The sequence below is a fragment of the Hirundo rustica genome, chromosome 5 (genome assembly GCF_015227805.2).
Source record: "Hirundo rustica isolate bHirRus1 chromosome 5, bHirRus1.pri.v3, whole genome shotgun sequence".
NCBI classification, from domain to species: Eukaryota; Metazoa; Chordata; class Aves; order Passeriformes; family Hirundinidae; genus Hirundo; species Hirundo rustica.
In genome coordinates, this window is record NC_053454.1 from 65093166 (window position 1) to 65114360 (window position 21195).

The 21195-nt window shown below is 39.2% G+C and overlaps 1 protein-coding gene across 2 annotated transcripts in view; it reads right to left on the bottom strand.

Moving 5' to 3' along the window:
* PRDM5 (PR/SET domain 5) overlaps positions 1-21195 on the bottom strand; it is a 61412-nt gene that overhangs the window by 17961 nt on the left and 22256 nt on the right. Inside the window, exons 9-13 of one of the 2 annotated variants that reach the window (XM_040064509.2) lie at positions 19039-19123; positions 14228-14319; positions 12696-12789; positions 11486-11646; positions 9901-9994 (exon numbers count right to left, since the gene is read on the bottom strand). In XM_040064509.2, the coding sequence (XP_039920443.1) occupies positions 9901-9994; positions 11486-11646; positions 12696-12789; positions 14228-14319; positions 19039-19123 (526 nt within the window). Of the gene's footprint in view, positions 1-9900; positions 9995-11485; positions 11647-12695; positions 12790-14227; positions 14320-17622; positions 17781-19038; positions 19124-21195 lie in introns of both variants that reach the window. The other variant, XM_040064508.1, reaches the window with a different exon arrangement.

A 21195-nucleotide genomic window follows, 5' to 3' on the forward strand; every position in this document is an offset into this window, starting at 1 on the left:
CAGCAGAGGGCAACAATGACTCCATATCAACGTGTCACACCCGAAAAAGTCAGGCTTGGAGCTGCTGTTACAAACTACTGCCCACTGTCAAAAATCTCCACTGCACCAAAAATTAAGGTTACTATGTAATACAGACAGCCAGCTCTGACTTGATAGTCAAACTAGCAGCCTTTTTTTAAAAAAATTATATTAATTTCTCACTCACTTGTGTCAGTAATTGTGAGTAAAACTACTTAAAAGATGTTTCTAAGTCATTTTATTGTTGCTCTGATTTTTTGTTATTTTCTTTCACCATTGGAGCCGGCATGCTTAAAATTTATTCAAGCGTTCTGGTGCTTCCACAAGCGTCTATCCCATGCATACACATCTTTTAAACTTGTAACTTATTTTCTACCTCAGAAGGTTTTAGGATTTTACAAAACTAACAACAGGCCACTTAAAATACATCTGTGCTAGCAACAAGCAAGTTTCTTAGTATAAATTTCTTACTAATTGCTCTCTGGAAAGGGCCTCTGTTGTCTGTCTCCAAAATTAATAAACTGCCCTCTGACAACGCATCTTTTTTGCTATTTATTGTCTCAGGAGCTGAGGTAACTAACTTAGATTAAATATCTGGCCTTGTGGGCAGCAGATCTGGCAAGATTATTACAACTCTACATATCACCTTCTCTATCTCTGGCAAATACTAACTTCCCTCCTTGCTTCTGAGCCAGTCTAGACAAACATTATTCATGCTACCAGTCAGTTTCTCATCAGAATGATTCCAGATTCCTCAAGGAGACTATTGGGAAGCAGGTGTTCCCCAAGAGAAGTCTTACACACTCCGTCCCACTCTAAGTCCTATGAGATAAACAGGAACAGTTTAACTTTCTCTTAGCCCGTGATAAGCGAAGTGAATAAGATGGCAACAAAGGAAAAGACAGATTTGAGAGAATGGATGCTAAATATATTCCTCCCACACGTGAAGGCATGCTGAAGTGCAACATTTCATAGAAAACTACTGCCAGTGTCCACAAAGGAGAGGGGTTTGTGCTTGCACAAAGTTTAGAATTGTCACTGAGGCAAACTGGAGAGCAAGGGCCATGTGATAAAAGCTGCTGGGAAAGTGGCATTATCCATCAGGGCTTTCACATCCATATACAGCCAGACAAGAACTGCCAAAAGCCCATTATAAACATGGTAGAAAGAAACTTCAGGTTGTGCAGAAGAAATTGTGGAGATTTCCAGACGCAAAATTCCTCTGATCAGAAAATTAATGGATCCCTAACAAGGAGATTAAGAGCAAAAGTTACCAAGACAAGCAAATTAACTATCTTGCAAGGCATGAACCTCTATTTCTCTTGCCTTCATAAGAAGGAGTTACTAAGAATCAAAGTGAAAGAAAGGGATTTCCCCTATGATAAACTACAACTTCTTCTTGGATTTGCAGCTAGAAGAACATTTAAGGGATGGTGTCAATTTTTGGTAACACCATACTAAGAGGGAGTGCACTTTAGGTAAAGTCAATGCCAATTAACAATGATGCCATTTGCACTCTGCATTTTTATATAAACACTTTATATATAGCTATATATATATGAAATAGAAATATTTTTCTGTTTGGGTGTTTTTAAAGTCTGCTTTCTGCAAAAAACTATTGCTTTGATTAAGATAACAGAACAGTCAAGCAAGTCAAATGTAACAAATGCTAGCTTCACCCCCAAGTTACAGCTGTCATGTCCCTGCTGCTCCAGAACAAGCTGCTCAACACATTAATGGCACTTCTATACAAATAACCCCAAATAAATAATCCTGGGATAAATTGCAGTGGATTTAGCATAATTCAAAGTCTAGACATTCTACTTCCAGATTTTGCATGAACAAAAAACCAAAGCTTTTAACATAATAAAAATAAATTTAACCTTAATACAAGGATTATGAAAAACAATTCCATGATTGAAAAACATATGAGATCTTGATCTGAAACCATGTCATAACAGAACCGACTTTTTTTTTTTCCCCCCCCATCTCTAGCTTGAGATCACAAGTGGACCTCAATGTAGCTTAAGAAGTTAAATACCAGATTCTCCCATTCCGGTTTGACTCAGGACAGTTTCCCATGAGACATCTGCACTCAGAGGTGCTCTAAGGCAGGATTTACACTGAGTTTAGCACACGGACCTCCCAAACTCAGATACAAAACAATTAAAAAGCAAATCCATATATACATCAGTTTTCAGAGATTTCAAGACTTCACTGGCTACAGCTAGACATTTAATAAGGACTTTGAGACAGTTAATCGAACTGGTGATATGCATTGCTATTTTCACACTGTATTTTGCATTCCCTGTAGTCAGCTGAACCACAGGAAAAAAAAAAAAAAAAAAAACTGTATCTCAAGTGAGGAAACCTGATAGAAGCATCAATGTTAGTGATTACTTCAAAGCAACAACCTCAAGTAAGATTAAGCAAGTATGTACTTTACAGGTGAGAAATGCATTCCCACCCAGTGAAAAAAGAAACATCCAACTGAGAAATAATCCTAATCTGAAAAGACTGCAACAAAAGTGTCTGAAAAGCCCAGCAAACCAAAGGAACAGACTCACTGCCCTTTCAAACCATACCCAGGTATTACCTCTATTTCATCTGTGAAATTTGCACTCCTGTTTACTGTCCCTGTTCCCCTGATGCTTGCTTAGTCACCCAAATACTATTCTCAGGTATTCATGTTAGCCTTCAAGCAGGATTCCCTGGCTTTACTGGAACTCAACTGCCCAGTTAAGGAATGACGAATTTGATTTATGCAGTGAAATTATCAAGGTGGGAGTTTTTCATACACTTTTTAATAGGTCTCTGCTCAGTTGGGGTATTCAGCATCAATGGTTTTGGTCAACACTCACGAACATGAGAAAAAGGCCCACAACAAACTGCACTGAACACCAGATCATGTGCAGCATATGCAGCCTCAAGGAATTCCTCGCTTCGGTTTTCTTCATAAAAATGAACAAATATAATTACAGCAATGTGGTCCCTCAGACTGTTCCACAGACCATTTCCCATGTTCTAGATACAGCTCCCTTTCAGATGGTGAACTATTAATTATTGGGATTAGAAGACTGTTTCTTAAATAAAAATTATTATGTTTTTCTGTATAAACATATATATGTGCATTATTTCAAAATATCAGCTTTCAGAACAGTTACAGCAAACTATAATCCTTTGTAAAGTCCTAACTCAAGCCTGGGTAGGGGAGAGGGTTAGAAAGGAACCTCCATCATTGCCCAGCAGCGGTGGAACGAGCACAGTGCACCTGGGGAGGAATTTGGAGGCCATCTGGATCACACATTTAACACTCCTTACCAGATGATCCACAGAGTAGCCCAGAATGGGAATTTTAAGGAGGCTTTTTTAGTCAGAGATAATCTGGGGTGATGACAGCATTCAACAGCAAGTAAGGATAGGCAAAAGGTTAAGGGATGTAACAAAATTATAATCTGTGACATCTGCTTTAGAGCACTGCACAGAGAGGGCACCTGACAGCTTCACACATTTATCCTCAGCTGCTCTTGTCCTTGAACAATGTTCCCATTAAATTAAAAACTTTGTGTCCTTAACGGAACATTATTCAGTTAATGCACTATGCAAATATGTACACACAGACACAAATAAACCTAAAATACACAGATCTGAACTTCTCCCACATGGAAAGGGACTTCATTAATTTCTGTAATTTTGACCAGGGATTCCAGGGAGGGAAAAAAAGGGAGGAGTAATCAAGAAGCCTGACCAACTGCAGCAGTGAGCTGATTTCCTTATGACACCTCTGGACTAGTCTTAATCCAGCCTAGACAATAAATAGTGATCTGGCCTGTGCAAAATCCTGGCCAGCCTCCTTCTCAGCTACTAAACACTCAAAATTTAGCACTTGAGAAGGTACAGAAGTCTCCACACAGGAACAGCCCTCTCATGCCAAGAACTAAGTAAGCATGATCTGAAAGATAAAATACTTGAGGACATCAGCTGAGACAAGACCCAGAAACACGAAAAGCACAGGTAATTCTATATTCACAGTGGGCCAGATAGAGATAACTGACTGCTCTGAGAAGAGTTCTGCGCTCTGAGAAACACTCCTCAGGTACAGGGCAGAGACATTTCTTACTTCATTTTAACCAACATTCAAATCTGGCAGACTCTGAAGACAAGAGATTAAATGCCTCTGTTTTTCAGGTGGTTTGTTTCCTCACTGATGATGAATGACTAAGTTTGTGTATTTGTAAATGTTTTCTAAGCAAGCTCCAACAGTAATTTTCCAGGCACCAGGGAGAACTAGAATTGGTTTCATGTAAACCAACTATGTGCATTTCCCATTCACTAAAAATAGTCACATACTTAATAAGAAAAAACCTCAAATCCTATTTTTTCAGAATAGGGGAAAACCAGAAGCCTTGAAACTTTTTTTTTCTATTACTTGTCTTTTCCTAAGTATTTAGCCATGCTTTAATTTTTGAGGTATGGAAGTGGTATTTTCACAGCTGAGGTGGTTTGTTTTCTGCAAAGTTTAGGATTTATTCAAAGCATTCCCATTATTTCTAGTTAAGACCAATAAAATGTTTGCCCAATCTGGTCCATCAAAATTACAATGATATAATTGAGATATTGGCTATTTTCCACAAAATTAATCATAAAGACTAGTATAAAACCCTACAAAATAAGAAGACTATCTGAATCCATGCAGTAAAGCATGAACTACCAGTACCACTTACTTGCAGGCTCTCATCAGTTCTACAGTAATATCAAGATTTTAAGTAATAAATAAAAAACAGACACAACCTTAAAGAACAAACCAGTTCCATTCTTTCCAGCTATCAGTGGAGTTAAACAAACTGATTTCTCTATGAATGGAAAATGTAACATCTATTACTTCAGTGAACCCAATGGTTAACTAAGTCTTTTAAAGAACATGCATTAATCAATCAGTAACTCATTTGATCTAAAGATGTCTCACTCAAATAATCTAGCCCTCAAAAGAACATTTCCTTATTCATGGGTACAGACAACAAGAAGCTGACAGCTGCATGAAACTTTACAGGTCTTTTTAAAGATTTAGCTGTTGTCTGGAGACGAACAAGACAATGATGTATAAACTGAAAGGTTTAGAAATGCAGAATCCTTACCTTTGAGGCCTTCTGCAAGCTCCTTTTTAAACTGGGTAGATAAAAGAGGGATCATTTATAAGTTATTAATAGAAAGAACTTATCTGTAGACATTTGCAAGCTGTTCACTGACCAGATGCAGATACGTTCTTTCACATACTTCATTGGCATATGAGAGGAAGTTCCTTCAAGCTTGCCTTTTATCTTTTTTCCTATGTTAAAAAATATAAATTGCTTGTAAGGTAATTTAGCAGAAGATCTGCTGGAATCAGGATCCTGGCTGTACATTATTATGTACATGAACAAACAGTTGCTTGTTTAGCACTAAACCTTTGGTGATATATTTTAGACCACAATAACTTAAAGTTACCCTATACTTGAAATCATTACTTCCTTCAACTACTTTGAAGCCTTCTGTGTTTAGAGATGATTGAGCTACAATTAAAAATCAAAGATCTTTGTTATTGTAACTCCACCACTAGTATTTTGCTTGCCCAGGAATTTTGTCTTAGAAATGCAAAACTTGAACTTAGATATTTGTATAGTTGGGACTTAAGTAGGATTGTAAGTGTGCTCAAAAACTTGGTTAAATTGTAGAAACGGAACTACAATGGCAAATTTAGGTGCATAACATCAGGCTCTCCTTGCAGGAGGCATTTCAAGAAGGCTATCAGCACCTGAAGTTATATATTCTTTAAATCTTATAAAGCAATCTCTTCTTACATAAATTGAAAAGGTAAGATTAACTGTGTTTGCGCAAAGGATATAGAAGTTTGTGTTCCAAATATTTTTTTCTGTTTTAATGTAAACTCTTGGTATTATCTTTTACACATGCAAATAGATGTAAATTTGCAAAGAACCTTCTCAACCCATGCTTAAAAAACAAGCTGTTTTTTGCACCTAGCAGAGCATGTAACATTTAAGAATGACAAGCCATGGCTTTCAAATGACAATTAAAAAAATCAGCTTTTCAGAGAACACTGGGACAAATGTAATGTTTTAGTTATCTTAATGGCTTATTATCAGGACTTGGACTAACTGGGGTGGTAAAAGCAAAATAAGGTTATATATTAACCTATATTTGCATGCAATTTTCTGGAAGACATTTATGGTTATCAGCTGTTCCTCATCAGTCTTTAAGTAACAGTAGGGAAAGGACAGGTAGAAAAGACAGAATTACAGTTAAATCCCTTAATTCTCCTAACTCTACAAGAAATTTACCTGCAAATATAAACCACTTCAGAACAACTTTCACTGTTGCACAGCTTGATGTGCTACATCCCAAGGGTAGAAGGGATTAGGACACAACTAGGAAGGCAACAGTATAAACAGCAGATAAATAAAATGTGTGTGTGTTTATACCCAGATCACACAGGTGCACACACATCCATACACACACGCCACAGCAATTAACACCTTTAAACAGATATGCATAAGGCAACAAAGAAGCTGCACAAACTGCAGCCAGAAACTAACACTGAAAGTTGCTTAAAATTTCAGGGAAGCAATTAACCTCCCAGCCCCCAGGTTTCAAGCCCATGGAGCAGACCATAGGATTTCTTTTATAATTTATGTAAAAGCCAAGGAATTTATATCACAGTCAAAGGATTCTTTTGCTGAATTAACCCCAGCTCCCTGTGACCCTAAGAAGTCATAAAACAACAGGATACAGGAGAGGGAGAATGTGCTCTAGTGTTTCAGCTGACCTGCAGAGCGCTGTCTGTGTCATGCCAAGGCTGAAACCCAGATGATGAATTACAGAGCAACACTCCAGGTTCAGAGGCAAACGTCACCCCCCTCCCTCTGTACGTGCACATGCAGACATGTTCACTCACCCCAAACCAGCTCAGTTGCTGCAGAAGGCCAAGTACTGTTTGGGCTCATTTACAGAGTCTTATTCTAACACAGAAGAGGGAAGAAAATTGCTTATCCAATTTAAAAGCACATGCTGCATATTAAATAAAGGACAAAACCCCACTGAGCTTCTCTTTTTTTATATGTGTTTTTGATATGCTTACTAATCCAATTCCAAAGCAGAACCAGAGAGGTACCCTAACACGCTACAACACCCTAGAATGTCAGCTTTTGTAAAGAATAACTTCATAAATATAAGGAGGACAAGAAGTAATGCACAACTCTCTTTTAAAATAACCTCTACCTGAATTTATTTTGTAAACACAGAACAGAACCTCACACAAAGTAGATAATAAAGTCTAGTTGATCACAAAGAGAAAACAGGATAATGTCTGGACAAATGTCTGGACACAGACCTCAAACCTCACCACCTGTAATCACTAAGATAAGAGGTCTTTGCAATATTTACATTTATGGTGGACTGCTGAGTTGCACCAAAAGCTCAAGGCTTAATCAGAAGGATGAATCCTCCTGAAAACAGACTGTGGCTGCTTGTTTCTAGCTCAGAATGCAAAGTGATACTTTGAAGTCTGACCGAAGAGAAAAAGGATGGCACAGTTTTGAAATTATTAATTCAAACCCAAAGAATTTAACAGACACCGATACCCGGAAGTATTAATCATTGCAACATTTATAAACCAAACATTCATCTCTGAATAAAGTAAGCTGGTGGCTCCACTATTTGATGAACTGAAAATTTCTTACTGCTCAGAAATTCCCCGAAAAGTTGTCACGGATTTTCACATTGTAGGGAACCTAAGAGTGCTCAACGTTTTTTTTTTTTTTTTTTTTTTTTTTTACCCTGTTTGCAGATGACCTGGATTTCCTTCAGAAGGTCCCCTTATGTTCTTTGGGAATGATGCAAGCTGTTCCTCAGAAAGCCGTGTTTCCTCAGGCTCACTGAACATTGGACAACAATTTCCTCTCGTGATTAGTGTGCTTGTGTTATGAGCAAGAACCAAAGGGCTGAAGCCTTCAGGTTTGTTTAGTTTCACCAAAAAAAACCATCTCCCCAGAACTGCAGGTCGGATCCAACTATGGTATTTTCTCACTCAACCTTACATTAGGCATTTTGCCATGTAATAAAAATATCCTTTTTAAACCTAAAGTCACAACTTAGCAGCAGCTTCCTCACATTTTTCATCAGGGTAATAAAAAATTGGCCAGGAACTGTAACAGAGTGACAAAAACAATCATGAAAATCTATTTTGATTAATTCTCACAGTGAAGAATGCAAACCATTAAAAATGGAATTGACACTGTACTAGCAGCAAGACTGAAAGAGGAAAGAGTCAGAGTTTATTTATCACAAGTCATTATAAATTAATTTAGCATGGCATTTTTCCTGGATTAGTAACTGTACAATGACTGCTTCTAGCTTCTAAGGTAAAAAAAAAAAAAAAAAGAGGGCTTGAAAGTTTCCATCCTGCAGCATTATTCATTAATAAATTGTTCCACTGTCCATACTGCTGTAATTCCAACCTGTATCATCTCCTGGCAAGGCAGTTTCTCCCCCTGCATTTAATTTACAAAGGTACTAGAAATCTTGAGTGCCTTTCTGCTTCAAGTAAGTTCAAAATGTCACAGCTTCCTATAATAGAGTTACAAATTTTGCAGGGCTCTGTATCAAGGTTAGAGGTCCCTGGTGTGTGGTTTCATGAAACTCACGTTAGCCCAACTCCTAAATTTAGGAAAGCCTTCTTGAGAGAGCTGAAATCTAACTGGTAGCAGCACACATGTGAAAAGCATTTTTACTTGGACATCTCCAGAGCATTTTCCCAAGAGCCATCTGCACTGCGAGGTTGAAAGACTGCTCCATCCAAACTGATGGGGAACATCATGTTGAGGGTTAAGTTTCCTGTAGAATTTTCCCCCCCACACAAGTTGCTAGGAGACTAAGTACTGATAGTTAGAGGGTGCTTAACCTGGACAAAGGAAGCTGATCACTTAGTTTTGGGGGAGGGAGAAAGCTCCTGGAGAGCTGAGGGTGGTGGGCTCACTGCTCTCGGTTTTCCGGGGAGGACGGTCGGCGACTGCTGGCTGCCTGGAGTCCACGGTTAACGGAGGAGTCTGGTCCTGGGAATTCTACCATCTGTTGGAGCACCCAGGAATTCGGAGTTTCTTCGCTGTCCTGCTGGATTTTGGGTGAGCCCGGGTCCCGCCGCTGCGGCTTCTCCGGCACTGCCCACTTTGCCTGCCCAGCCAACCCCCTGCCTGCCGAGGACAGTCCACCGCGCCCAGCTTCCAGCCATCAGCGCCAGAGCTTCCACCGTTTGCCCTCGGGGTTCTTGGTTCTGTTTTACTATTATTATAATTGCTGTTGTTTTTTTGTCTGTCCTGTTATATTTACTAGTTAAGGACTGTTATTCCATTTCCCCATAGCTCTGACTGAAAAGTTTTTTTAATCTTGCAAATTATAATAACACGGAGGGAAGGATTTGAATTCCTCATTTCCTAGAGAGGCCTGCCTCTCCTTAGCAGACATCTGTCTTTTTCAAACCAAGACACATCAGCAGCACACAGAAATTACTGTCATCTCCCTGAAAACCAAACTTGGTTATGCAGAGAGAACAAAATGTCATGCCAAAGGCAAATCTGCACCATTTTATGTTGGAAAAAAATTATCACAAAGAAACCTCTTTCAGTTGCCTGATGACATTTATTTTAACAAAATCGTAAGCTTGCAAAATGAAACCTGACAACAGCTTTTAGACATTGAGCAGGTAAAATGTCTGACAAAGATGCTGTGTTAGGCCTACCTGTAAATTTGCCTGTTTGTAGACAGATAAATTGTGGGCATAGAGATACCTTGTTACAGATTTAGAAAGTCTTCTCTGTTCATTATAATAAATACCTGTATGGCTTCGAATATGAACTCTCAATGTTCCATTGCTTGCAAACTTCTGTCCACAATATGGGCAAATCTTCTCTTTTTCTCCTGTGTGAGTCTACATGGGGAGGGGAAAGACAAGAATGACTATTCAGCATTAAATAAAAAAGTGAAAGATGGAATATTTAATTCTTTTGACATTGACTGCTATTACCTCTATTACGCATTTTACCATCACACCAGCAAAGAACGTAATTAGCTCTAGGTGGTAGAGAATTGATCACAAAAAGAACATTGTAACTATCACCAGCAATAAATCATTGAGTTTGTGTTTTGAAATCAAGCTTTTAGGCTTAGAGGGCCCCACTGATATAAGAAGAATTATTTCAAAATAGAAAAAAAAAAAAAATATTACAAACTCTGCCATCCAACCTGTGTGGTCAACAGCAAGATCACCCTGAAATCAATTACACACAAGGTTACTATCATTTTTCACACTGTACTTTCAACACCCAATTCTGAACTGAAGATTTATCAGCCTATTGAATTACTTTTCCTTACAACTGTGGTGCTCTTCTCCTTTTAACTGTGCCTGTTCTTTTAGTGGAGAATTTCTGATGACTTCATTTAAAAGTGTTAATTTAAATGAGATAGGAAAGATAATACAGCTGATTGTTTTGGTTTTGAGCTAGCACATGACCCTCTTCAGACAGGGAAATTAATTCGTATTTGATGAGAGACACTGAAATGACACGAAATTCTTCATTACATCATTAAAAAAACCCGAAAAATAAAAAACTATCTCACATAGTACATTTTATGCTGCAGCTGAAGCAAGAGTAAATGAGATCACATTTCAATACCGGATGGACTGGCACTGTCTTCATTCCCTCAAATTAAAGATATGAATGTTAAACTCCTCTTGATTAGGATAGAGTTATCTGGAAATCATTTGTATCTCTAGCAGCAGCATTGGGATATACCAGACGGACAACTACTAATTGATTCCAAACACCCAAATACCAAAAGGATTTCTGGATCAATACAATACAACCACAACGCTCACAAAAACAGCCAGTCCTAGTCTGACAGGAGCACAAAGCAAAAGCAATTTTACACATATGCATGAAGTACATACCATATGGCAAGCGGTACACGCATAACATTTTTAAACAAATTCTCACAAAATCTGAATTAGGTGGCAACACCTAAACTGACTTTTCTCAGCTGTTTTTTCCTGACTCAATTATTTTCTTTGCATTTCTTTCCTGCAACATCAATCTTACCTCAGGCCAAACTAGTGAGCAAGCCTCCTAAAGTTTACCCCAATTCCACTGCAGAGTTTGATGGAAAGGAGGGTGGTAAAAGCAGCGCAGCCAGGTCCATCCTGCCACACACGTGATGCTGGAACACCTACACTGAATTTATACACAAGCACCAGCTGTAGATTCTGCTGGGCACCAACAACCCCACTATTGCAATCAGCGTTGTAGGGTAAGGACAATCACAGCTTTCTACTGAAAAGCCAGAAAGGCAGAAGCAGCTGGGGATCCTACACTGAATCACAACCTAAAGGACACATAAGAAAGGATCAGCTGATTCTACTCACTTTCTTATGGCTCTTCAGGACCGAGGGTGTCACAAAAGCTTTGTCACACAGGTCACACTTGTATTTCTTATGTCCATCATGTACAACTTGAATATGAACATTTAATGTGTCCTTTCTTTTGAAAGTGGCATCACAATGATCACACTTGAAGGTTCTCTCACCTAACAAAGAGAAAAACAGGTCTTCCTGAATACCATCCTCTTAAAAAAAAAAGTCAAAGTATATGTTTTTAGAGAAACCTTCAGGAAAACCTACAATTCACACACAGTGAATTAAGCATTTTGGATATTCTGCAAACGCTTGTTCATTATAATACACATTACTGAACAGGTTTTTAACATTTTCCCCCACCATTTTTAACATTCACCAGGGGGAAAACGAAATTATGACATCCAACACTTTAAAAAACTGCAGAAGCTTTGAAAGATAATTGTAAAAGAACAAACTAAACCTGACAATCCAATATTTCATCTAACAGAAACACTGCTATGCAGAATTAAAAAAAGAGAAAGATTTGCAGTTCTCTTAGTTATACCAGCATGAATACTCCCCAAAACAAAGTACTGTCTTCTAAGCTACAAGGATTTTATATCATGAGCATTTTCTAAAGTCTAAACTGTTGATGTTCAAAGGGTTGAATGGCTAGGGCTCTGCAAGTATTAAAGATGGAGAAAATTCCACCAAAAATAAATCTCAAAAGAGTCAACTAAAAAAAAAAAAGACAGAATGCCAGGAAAAGTTACCCATGAGGGAAAAAGGCCACAGCATTTCTCTGAGCTGCTCCAGTTCTATGCCAGAGGCAGGAAACATGAGCTCTTGGCGAGCTCTCCTAGCCAGGAGAGGCAATCTCAGTGTCAAGCTCTAAACCAGATTACCTACAAAAACTGAGCAAGTCACCACCTTATCTCTGCTTCCATTTGTCCTTTCTTAAAATGAAGGTAACACTATTACACTTAATGCTACTTAATGCTTTCTTGCCATCAGACCTCAATTCACTGCTGGATTTTCTACAGTATATTTGGATTTGCATTTAAGTGCATCTGAAGGCAAGGTTTGAATTTGGCTCTGAATTGTTTAACTCCCTGGGTACAGAGTTGAATCTTAGTACGAATTTAACACAGCAAACTGTGTATTGGAGTAAGGTGCCACATGTTTGTTTTTCTCAGTCACACATGAGAATGGAGAAAGACGTTTTTCCTCTGACACTTACTGTTATGGATTAACAGATGTCTTTGTAGAGAGAAGGGGGTTCGGAACAAGGCTTTGCATTCCTCACACTGGAACGGTCTCTCTTCAGAATGGGTCTGTGGATGAAACACAACATGTCAGAGGAAAGACTCATGGAAATCCATCAGTTGTCGTTGCAGTAACTACAGTTAATTTTCTAGACGGGACTCAGGAGGGGATATCACAATTGGAAGCATCAGGGGATGAAGAATTCAATCATTCTGCCATTATTCAGGATCCTGAATGCCAGCACAGCAGCTAATCAGTAACTGCACCTTCCCCATTCCTCACAAGTGTCACATGAGGTGTGCGCCTAAACAGAAACAAAAATACAGAATAACCAGGGGAAAGAACTACAAGCTCAGTTGCATTGCTTCAACTGCACTAACACTGGTCTGAAATACTATTAATATGAATAAATCCTTCAAAGTAGAATGCACACAAACCTCCTTCTTTTTCGGTTAAGTTTTAAGGTAAAACCCATCTGATTTTCAAGACAGCACCTAAAATTTGGCAATGAAAATTCCTCAAATCATGAGACTACTTTTATATATAGCTTCTTTTATTTAAAAAAATACCAAACAACAAAAATCATGAAGCCATGGAAGCAACAGTAACAAGATTTTTTGTTGGCTGTAGAAAATTCATTGTAGCTGAAAAGCAGCCTCAAAGCTATGAATAAAATAAAACGCTATGCTTGGATGAATCTCCTAGACCGCAGAGTTGTTGAAGCAATTTTTTTTCTGAAGCTTGGGAAAACATCCAGCTTTATTTTACTTTTATAAATTCCGAAGCACTTTCCCTGTTTCCTAGTGTTTTTAACAGCTGTCCCACTGTAGATAGTAAGTTGTACTGATTAATTTACTATCTATCCAATTTCCTACTATTTTTACATGGGAAAGCAGGTTTTTAAAGCATCACCATCCGAATACTTTATTAGCTCACAAGGACCTTATTAAAAGCTGGAGTGCCCAGAGGAAAAGGGGATGGACAGTACGTGTTTTATAATATGCAGGAAATTAGGTAAATGGGTTAATTTGGTAGACTAAGGGCAAATATTAGCACAGTACATATTTATATACTCTATTTCTGCTATCCAGAATCCACACAACTGTTATTCTACCCCTTCAACCGTGGGAAAAAAGAAGGCTGTGGGGACACAGCGTAATTCTTGAGAGGTTGGCTGAGGGCCTTAAACCCAGTTTGATTTTAACACCAATGTCCTCTCACATTCCCACAGCACCAAAACCTGAGTGTCCTGCAATTTAAGATTGTCCTGCAATGGTATGGGGAGGCCTTGGGTTCAAAACCAATTCCTTGACCTCAGCCTAAGTCACTGAAAGCAAAAAGGCTGCTGGAAGACCATCACAGGTGTGGAATACATCTCATGTTCCTTGAAATCTGCTGCATGCTCCAGTTCCCGTCACAGCTGGCATTAGCTGACACCCTACTCAGCCCCTCTGGCAGTGAGGCCAAGGATTGACAGGACATGAAGAGACTGAACTGCCTTCTCACCTCAACAGGGGATTCCTCCAGAACAGGGTTGGGACACATTGACGAGACACTGTGGGGAAGCTCGCAGTGCTGCTGCCTGTGCTGTACCTGTTCTGTGGATAAATAGAAGGGTTCAGTCTCCAGAGCTGTCAATCTGGCATCTTTCACGAGCGCAAAATTCATGCTGCTTATTAAAAAAATGCCCTGGTTTGGAACACTCACCATGTGAGTGACAGTTCTGAAGAGCACAGTGATTTGTACAGAAGTCCTCCTTAGCATCTCCTTTATACTCGCCTCGTCTTTTGATCAAAATACACAGATTCATCTGCACATCTTAACTTGCCTACAAAAAAGATCACCTAAGTAGGCACCCACGTGCAAAGGTACACAGATCATCCCAGCAACTGAGGATGGGCTCTTATGGAGCATTTCACGGCAGCCTTTCCTACCACAGCATCTGTGGAGGCTTAATCCCAGCCCAAGGCTTCTTATTCCCAACAGATAAACTGATGGAATACAGTTGTTTCAAATCATTACGCTCCCCAGGACCAAACAACCCTGGATTAGCCATAAACCCTTTAAAACCCTGCATCTGATGACCTATTTCTGCTGACTGTCATGTCCTCATATTTTGTTTTGTGAACTCATCCTCTGTACATAGCAACAAAGGAGCAGATGGAACAAAGACATCTACTGTATGGAGGTAATCTGCATTACATGGCTCAGAACATGCACCCTCATCCAGTCCAACCTGCATGAAAAGTGATTACTTTTATCTGCAGCACAATCCCTTTTTGCCTCTTCATTTCAGATACTGCTCTCTTGCCTAGTCACAGAAATGGAACTGTACTCATACCATCTTTTAAGCCATAGCCTGAGCTCTCACAGAGGACATCTGAGCTGGTTCCATATCCCAGAACACTTCCCAGCCTTGACACCTCCAAGCAATGGGCAAAGCCAGCCTGTGCATGCAGCTATGCAGAGCAGTGCAGCACCTGTTTGCAGGAGCAGGAGATCACAGAGGTACCACAGTTCCAGCCTCAGATATGTAGCTCTAAGATCACAACAAGTGCTGACTGAAGGTCCACATCTCAGCGCTCCACTGAACAGAGCAGATATGCTCTTGGCCACTCCACTATACCTCCCAGTGAAATCCTGTGAAATGTGAGAAACTAATCTCCTGCACTTTTGAAATGACTCAACAGTCGCCCACATCTGAAAGATGTTTAAAAACACATGTGGTGGGAGCCATTTTTATTCTGAGACTTCCAACATGAAATCAGGTTAAAAAAAAAATTAAAATCCACACAGGAATTACAGAAACAACAGCAACAAGTTTCCATCTGAAACACAAGAATTCAAAGGCACAAAATCTATCTTCACTCTTATATATAAAAAGGATGCAAGCCTGCTGGAAAATCCAAAGGTTTTTTAAGCATGTTGTTATCAAAATTAAAGGTATGTTTTCTGTTAAATGCCGTTGATTTAAGTGTTTGTAACTCTTCCAGCTATCATTCCTACTTCAGGTATCTATGCTCCCTGCTACTAGCCCAGTAACCTAATCCTGAAACTCAGAAGAGTTTTTTCACCCTGAAGTTATTTAGAGTTCAATTCTCTTCCTCCAAAAGAAAATAAACCTAGGAAGACATTTTGCAGGAGACAAACACACATCTAAAAGTCATCAAAAACCCAAGCTGAAGAAATACATAGAAGTATTATACACAATAAAGTCTTACATTTCTACTGATCCTGGATCAGCATTCCTGTGAACAAGCAAGAGAACCAGTCATCTTTCCCTAGGCATAGCCTTCCCAAAATCACGGCACTCAAAACTATTTTGGCCTCCCAAACCACCACATCCTTGAGTGGTATGGTACATCCAGATTCCCCTCTGCTGCCTGCTACGTCTCCTACTGATTCTTCAGTGGAGAGAGGTGTGTGTAAAAAAGCAACTCAGGCCATCCATGTCAGTTTCCTGTCTCTCCTGTTTGCCTCCTCACTCAGCAAGTGAATTTAGAGACCTCCACATGGATGGGTGAACAGTCACAGCTGTTTGGGTAATCTTCAGGCAAACACAGGAACAAGTTTCTCTCAATCTAGAGCAGAGCTGATTTACAGCCAGTACTAGGTGCAAACAGGTCCAGGAAACCAGCATTCCAACACGCTTTAAGGAATTCTGCCAAAATTTGGTACCCACTAAAGCTGTCTAAATTTTAACATTTTTCCCATTAAGTGGAGCCTCTAATCCTTGCTTATGCTGGTGGTGCTGCTGCTTTAAACACAGAATTTGGTCAAAGTGTTTACACCTTGATACTTAACCCTGAAGTCTATTTTCAACCCAAATTCCCTACCAGTCATCAGTGGCAAGCTAACATCAGGAAACATGTAAAAAGTATTCATTTAAAATACAGAGTTATCTTTCTAGATAATATTTTAGACATTTTTCTTAGAATATAGCTAATCTGCAAGGTTCTGTCCCATTTTCTTAAACTCTAGAACATAATATATCATGTATGAGAGCTAATCTTGTCCTTCAGCAGGCTGCTGCATGCTTTCTTGTTTTAGACAGTCATTACCGTTTCATCCTGTGAGAGGCATTATTATTGCTCTTACATGATTTATGGCTGCAAGTGCAAGAGATGGTGCAAAGATCCTGTGCCAAATTCCCAGATGGAATATAACATGAGCCACACTGTGAAAGACTTGGAGGTATGGCTATATCAGGGTTGGGATTTTTTTTTTTTTTTTTTTTTTTAACAGTCTCATAATTCTGAAACAGCAATCCTGGATAGAGCCTTGCCATTAGAAATGTAAGCCCAGGTCAAAACCAATGACAGGCATTACAGAAATTAGGCCAAGCAGATTTGAGCTTCAATCAACACAGGCAGAACATCCCTTTGTGAGTCTGTTTTTCAGACATTTCTTCTGATGTTGTTTTAATATGTGAACGCTGCATCAAGTTCAAATTTAGTCTAGTTTGAAAGCATCTGCTGCTAAGTCCAACAATGACTGCAAGAGGACTACACATAGTTTCATTCAATTACACTCTTCAAAAAAATGTATTTGAAGATGTCTTTGAAACAGTAACATTAACTTGGTAACCTAGTACTTAAAAAAAAAAAAAAACACAAGCAAAACAAAGCAAAAAATAAAAAAAGTCAAAATGAGACTTATTTGATGCTTTTAACTAAGCAACTGTGCTTTACTTCCGCTTATTTAACTTCTTTGTTTACTAGAATTGATTCAGCCTTTTGAGATTTTGGATATAACAAAGAACACTAAAACTACATTCTCCAATACTTTAATCCCATGTTTATAAGCATGGCAGAGCTTAACGACAAACCACTTAAAAGAGGAAAAAAATCTGCAAATCTGAAGGTGGCAGACCTGTAAACAACAACAGCAGAGTGCTTTACCTTCTTGTGATTCTTGTAAACATTTCTGTGGGCAAATCCCTTTCCACAAAGCTTGCATTTATAAGGTTTATCTTCATTGTGTATTATTTTGTGTGCAGTCACTTGATCAAGTCGTTTGAAGGACTTATTGCAAACCTCGCAGGTGTAGGGGCGTTTTTCTGCAGAAAATGAGTGGGGGATATTTAATCTCCTGTTTATACAGGGGGAGAAGATGAAAGGCAGAGACAGTCATCTCCTCAGAGAGATTTCTGCAATTAAGTCAACCCAATTAAGATTAAACCAATTAGAAAGACACCTAATGCCCTTTATGTTAGACAGTTAAGTCACTTCACAATAGATGAGCCATGGTGTATCTCAAGAAATTGGCACATTCTTTGCAAAACTCATTGCTAAAACTAAACTCTGATTAATTAGCTTAAATCAAAAGAGAATGACTTCAAAGAAGAAAACTGTGTTTCCAGATTACAAATGTGAAAAAGAGCATGACAGTTTAAATGTTTTAAAACTTAATTAACAATATACATATTAGCTTCCAAACCCAAAAGTTCCTATGCAAAAAGCCTTTATGCTTCAACTGGTGACTGCAACCTAACCGCACTAATGCTCATACAACAGTGTCAAAAGAAAGCCAGAAGCCTCTGAGATACAGATGATGTTACAAGAAATGAGCTTTTGCTGTGGATTGATACCAGGAAAATAGTTCAACTCTAAGCCTGTGCAGCTGTAAAAACCTGCATTTGTTTAAATGCTAATGCATTTGACAGAACAATGTTTGTGTTTCCATTGTGTTGCTTGATGTTTCTAATCACTGGGGAGGGACGCAGAAAATGCTGGATTTGCAGTGACCAGAAATCCTGGTAAAGCCAGCTCATGCCACAGTGCCAAATCTACAGATGGGAGGACACTCCCTGCTCACAGTGGCCTCGTGCTGGCACAAGGGAACCTTTGTGGGTGGTCTGTGGATGGGTTGGCCCATGAGCTGCTCTCCTCTGACCGGAAAATGAGCCCACTAACACAAACACAGATAAACAGGAAAACACAGCGCTTAGCACAGATCACTGATAGCACACCCAGCTCCCAGCCTCTTCTCATCAGCGTAACACCTCAGGCACTGGTTTTTCACCTCCTCTAAGCCACGTAGCAACCTTTTGCCCCAGCTTGCTGACCTCATCTACCCCAGCTAGCACAACAAAACAGCTTGACAAAGCAGCAGCAGGAAGGCTACACCACTCCACTTGGAATTCTGGAAGGCTTGGTAAGGCTGGCTTAGACAGTTTCCTTGGAACCCGAGATTGGCTTGCCCAGCTCAGGATAACACAGATTTCACTGAGCCTTCCATAAGCAACTACATAACACTCCATATACATGAAATATATATCCACACACATACAGCTCTGTGTCATTTCTGTACGTTACCTGAATGAGTTATCATATGGCGCTTCAGCTGGTTTGCCGAAATGAATTTCTTGTCACATTCTTGACACTCAAAGATCTCATGGACCTGCAAAATGTTTTATGATAATTAGATGTGTGTCTAAAACAAGACCACACCTTTCACACAGACAGAAATTCTCTAACAGAATGTAGCTACTTACTAGCCAGTAGCTATACTAATACTCAAGAATATTCTGACTTTTCCCACTTGCTCATCCCTTGCTGAAAAACATCATCTCTCAAAGAGTAAAAATTTGTAACTGCCAAGAAAATAAATCATCATTACAACCATACTGCAAGGTTGTATAACCTGTATTTCTAACTACCAGATCCATTTAAAGTATCATTATTAGGAAAGTATTAAAAATCCAAATGCAGACTAACTTGTCAGGACATTTTCTTCTAGTCAAGACACATGTAAAAATAACACAGAAACAACTTCATAGCTCCACACAATTTAAAAAAAACAAGTACTACCACACTTTTTCAGGACTGTTTCTCTTAAAAGCTTTTGGAGGCTGGACAGTGGAGGGGTAGCATTGTCACAAACTACAGATGCAGTATTTTCAACATCACAGCACATTACGGCATTTAGGAGTAAATGTGGGAAAATAGGAGGCAACTGAGAGCAACTTCTGGTAAATAAAAAAATAAAGATTGCCCAGTAGAACAAAACACTGTTCAGTGTTACACAAAAAGGTCAGAAATTAACCCCAAAGAGATGCTTGGAACTGGCAGGTAAAAAAAGAGGGTCGGGGCTTAGGAAGCAGAGAGGGTTTTTAACTGTGACGCTACTCACACCAGTTTTGCAGGAAGTCCAGCTCTACAAAGTTTAAAAAGTTCAGAAAGACTCGAGAGTTCTTCATGCCCACTCTCAAATTCTGACCAAAGTAGGATCTACCTTGGTTTTGTCCCTTGGCAGCCAGCACTACAGCTGAATGGAACTGTACAGGTCCACGTAAGAAATCCACTGAGACATCCAGAAAGGCACCAGCACAAACCAGTTCTACCAGTGACACACAAAATCTGTATTTCCAAAGTCAAAAAAGCCTGACCACCCTACCCTCAAAGGTGTCCCTAATTTTCTTTCTTAAAAGAAGATTGAGCTGCTTTACCATGAAAACACATGCTTATAGTAGGAGTCAGAAGCTCAGCCCACAGCTGAGCAGACAGAAGGAGGGAGACTCCACCAAGCCCACCTACAAACCCTGGACGTGCAGCACTATCAACTCTGACTGGGAAAAGAAACCAGCAACCCTGGGATTTGTTTGAATGTTCCCTCCCTTTCCACTACAGACCAGTGGAGCACCAGTGGAGAGGCCCGGCAGCCTGTGCTACTCACATGTACCTGCTCACTTTGAAATTTGAGTTCCTGTGAACAGTTCAAATCCAAAATATGAGATCCTTTTATTGAAAGGAATCATTTAGCAGGAATCTGCATCAGTGAAGATTAACAGCCCCCTCACTTTTCTCATCATTATTATCATTGTTGAGTGATTGAACTCTGCATTTTACTAAAACTTCAGAACTCAGTATCAGAATAGTTAGTTAAGGTACAAGCGGTACACAAGACACAGGAAGCTAAAAATGAGTTAAAATCTGACATGAAAGCTACAGATGTGAATGACCATGTCTTCAGAAAGTAAACATGTATCAATTCCCTACAGCCACCCTCTCTACCGCCCTTCTCTGTATCTGTCAGACTTTTCTCCTTCTGTTGTTTGGGCTTGTTTTCTGTTATATTTAGCTTTTTATTCTCTACTTTTATCTCTTTACATTGAAATGGGTGGTGGGAAAAAATCTGTCTCTTTCTCCTGGTTTTACCTATTATTTTCTCACTGGTTTTATTGCCTGTACAAATGTTTTTGTCAATGCTGATGTTCCTGCCCCACTTGCTACAAAAGGAAATTAATCCAAGCAAACAAACAGCATGAGTACTACCGTGTGAAATCTCCTTCATTATCTGATGTAAGTGTGTAAATCTGGAATACCCATTTTTTGGATGTTTTAAGAGAAAAGCCAATCAAGAAGTGCAAAGTTTTATGCACAAAATCTTCATGACCTATTCTTAAGTAAGTGCTCAACTGACATGATCAATCATATTTGAGAAACTTGCGTGTCACAATACCTGCCCAGAAT